This window comes from Primulina tabacum, chromosome 5, assembly GCF_025594145.1.
Source record: "Primulina tabacum isolate GXHZ01 chromosome 5, ASM2559414v2, whole genome shotgun sequence".
NCBI lineage: Eukaryota > Viridiplantae > Streptophyta > Magnoliopsida > Lamiales > Gesneriaceae > Primulina > Primulina tabacum.
Window position 1 is genome coordinate 71025 of NC_134554.1, and position 2246 is coordinate 73270.

Consider the following 2246-nt stretch of genomic DNA (forward strand, 5'->3'; position numbering starts at 1 on the left):
AAATTTAAACACTTTTCATGAAATATTCTCGGAAATTTTTAGATTACACCAGAGGATACAAACTCCTAAATCTACTTCGTCTCATATCACGATAAAAACTAATAGCAAAAGGGACAAAAACCCATCAAAGAAATTTTTTTAAAAAAACAAAACAAGAAGAGAGCAAAAAACCTACATAGATATATTTCTTGTAATAATTTCCCCCGACAGGTTTAACGTTTCGGGGCTTCGATGGCCATCAGGGAAGGCTGTGGCGTTGGGGCACCAATGGCAATTGCTGGAACAGACATTCTTTTATCTTACACTTTTCTGCGTCACTCCGACACTATTTGCTTCAATATCTTCAATAATCATTCCATTTTGATTGGCATTTCCATTGTTGGTGCCACAGGCCTTTACTGGTTCAAGAATTTCCTCTGCTTCTTTCTCTTTGTACTCCTTGTATTTTCCCCACAGAACCGAGTACAGTCCCATCACTATCAACGCTGCCCCAATAACTCTGCGAAAAGGTAGATTAAGCTTGAAAAATTACTCGATAAATGGTTCGTTTGATCAGTTCTTCAGTTGTTTCGAAATCTACGTACCCTCCAACGTATATTTTCTCTGCCAAAATGAAAGACCCCATGACTGCCACAATGATCATCATCAACGGGCTGAAGGCTGTGACGAATACCGGCCCTCGTTTTTGCATCACAAGGCCTTGAACATAGTATGCAATGCTCGATGAAACAATGCCCTGTACATACATACATACATATATATATATATATGATTGTGTTATTCAATAAGTAGTGTACAAGAAAATTAAATAAATAAACGAAGCGTTTCAGTTGTGAACTTACGGCGTAAGCGGCAGCTAGTAGATCCATGTCCCATCCAATGGCCCAAGCATTTGGCTTGTGCTCCATCACTAGAGTGACAACAATAGATTGCAGTGTTCCCATAAAGCACACAAGGGCTGTTAGTGAAAGCTGGGCTGTGTATTTCCTTATTGTGATTGCCTGTATTCAGAAAATGAAGAAAAGTCGAATCATTTTCTTTAACAAAATCCTTGGGTCTGCCCCTCTATGCAATACTAACCTGTTTGCATCAATGATTTTTTAGCCTAGTAAAACCAAGTAACAAACCTGAAGAATGAAGAAAGAAGCCCAAGCAAAAGTGGCAAAGATGAGCAGAATCGAACCCTTAACCCAATCTTGGTCACTGCCTTGAGTCGTGTCAGCAACATAGGATTTCCTAGGATGAATGTATTTGGACCATACCATGTTGATAACATCACCTTTGTATAGTGTCATCAACATGGCTCCTGCAACCGTCACTATTGTTCCCACCACCTTTGCTTGGCACCTCAACTTTTTCAAATCCACCTTCTCCATCCTACAGCACAAATGTACACCACGTCCCTCGATGATTATTCGGTTCGAATATTGTCCACTTTCAATCTTCTTTATTCCCATTTATATATCTGTCTAGTAAATACATGCAATAACATATATACCTGCAGATAACGGCCATTACAAATGTCATCGCGGGGAGCATGTTACTCATGGCACATGAAAAAGTCGGGGAAGTGAATTTCAGCCCCGCGTAGTAGAAATTCTGATCGATCACGGGCCTGCGAAACCCCAATTCCAATAGAATATTATTAGGTCAGTCCGTTTTTCCCGACTAAGATATTCATTCACAACGTAGCAAGCTTAAGAATCCAAGCACGTCTAGTTCCGGAAACTCACCCGAGAAGCCCCAACGCAAATAGCTGCAAGAAAATTGTGCATGTAATCTTTGGCCTCACTTTCCTGAGGAAAAAAAAAAACAAGATTATGGATTTAGCACTCATTTCTTGAAAATAAATAAAATTAATCAAAGGGTTTTTCTAAAAAATAGTGTGTGTGTGTTTATATGTATGTATATGTTATCAACCTTTCAAGAAAAATAGCAAAGGGAGCAATGACCGCAGTGGCAAAGGCATGCCTATACACAACCAAGACATAGTGGCTCATCCCTCTATTAAGTGAAACTTTGGTTATAATATTCATCCCAGCATAGCCAAATTGTAAGCTAATCATGGCTATGTAAGGCTTAGCTTTCTCATAAAAGTTCCCAAAGCATCCCTTTCCTTCCATTTTCCTTTCCTTTTTCAAAACTATATAATATTTGGAAACAAAACAAAACAAAATAAGAACTATGTTTTTGTAAGAGACTCGACTAAAGAGGAAAACACTTGAAGAGCTTGTGTTTGTCCTAAG

At 38.8% G+C, this 2246-nt stretch overlaps 1 protein-coding gene across 1 annotated transcript; it reads right to left on the reverse strand.

Moving 5' to 3' along the window:
- LOC142544508 (WAT1-related protein At5g07050-like) lies at positions 1-2246 on the reverse strand. The gene is made up of 7 exons (XM_075651551.1): positions 1921-2246; positions 1734-1796; positions 1499-1615; positions 1128-1377; positions 843-1001; positions 585-736; positions 1-499 (listed from the first exon to the last, which is right to left on the reverse strand). The coding sequence occupies exons 1-7, from the start codon at positions 2121-2123 to the stop codon at positions 295-297; spliced, it is 1149 nt and encodes a 382-aa protein (XP_075507666.1). The 5' UTR covers positions 2124-2246; the 3' UTR covers positions 1-294.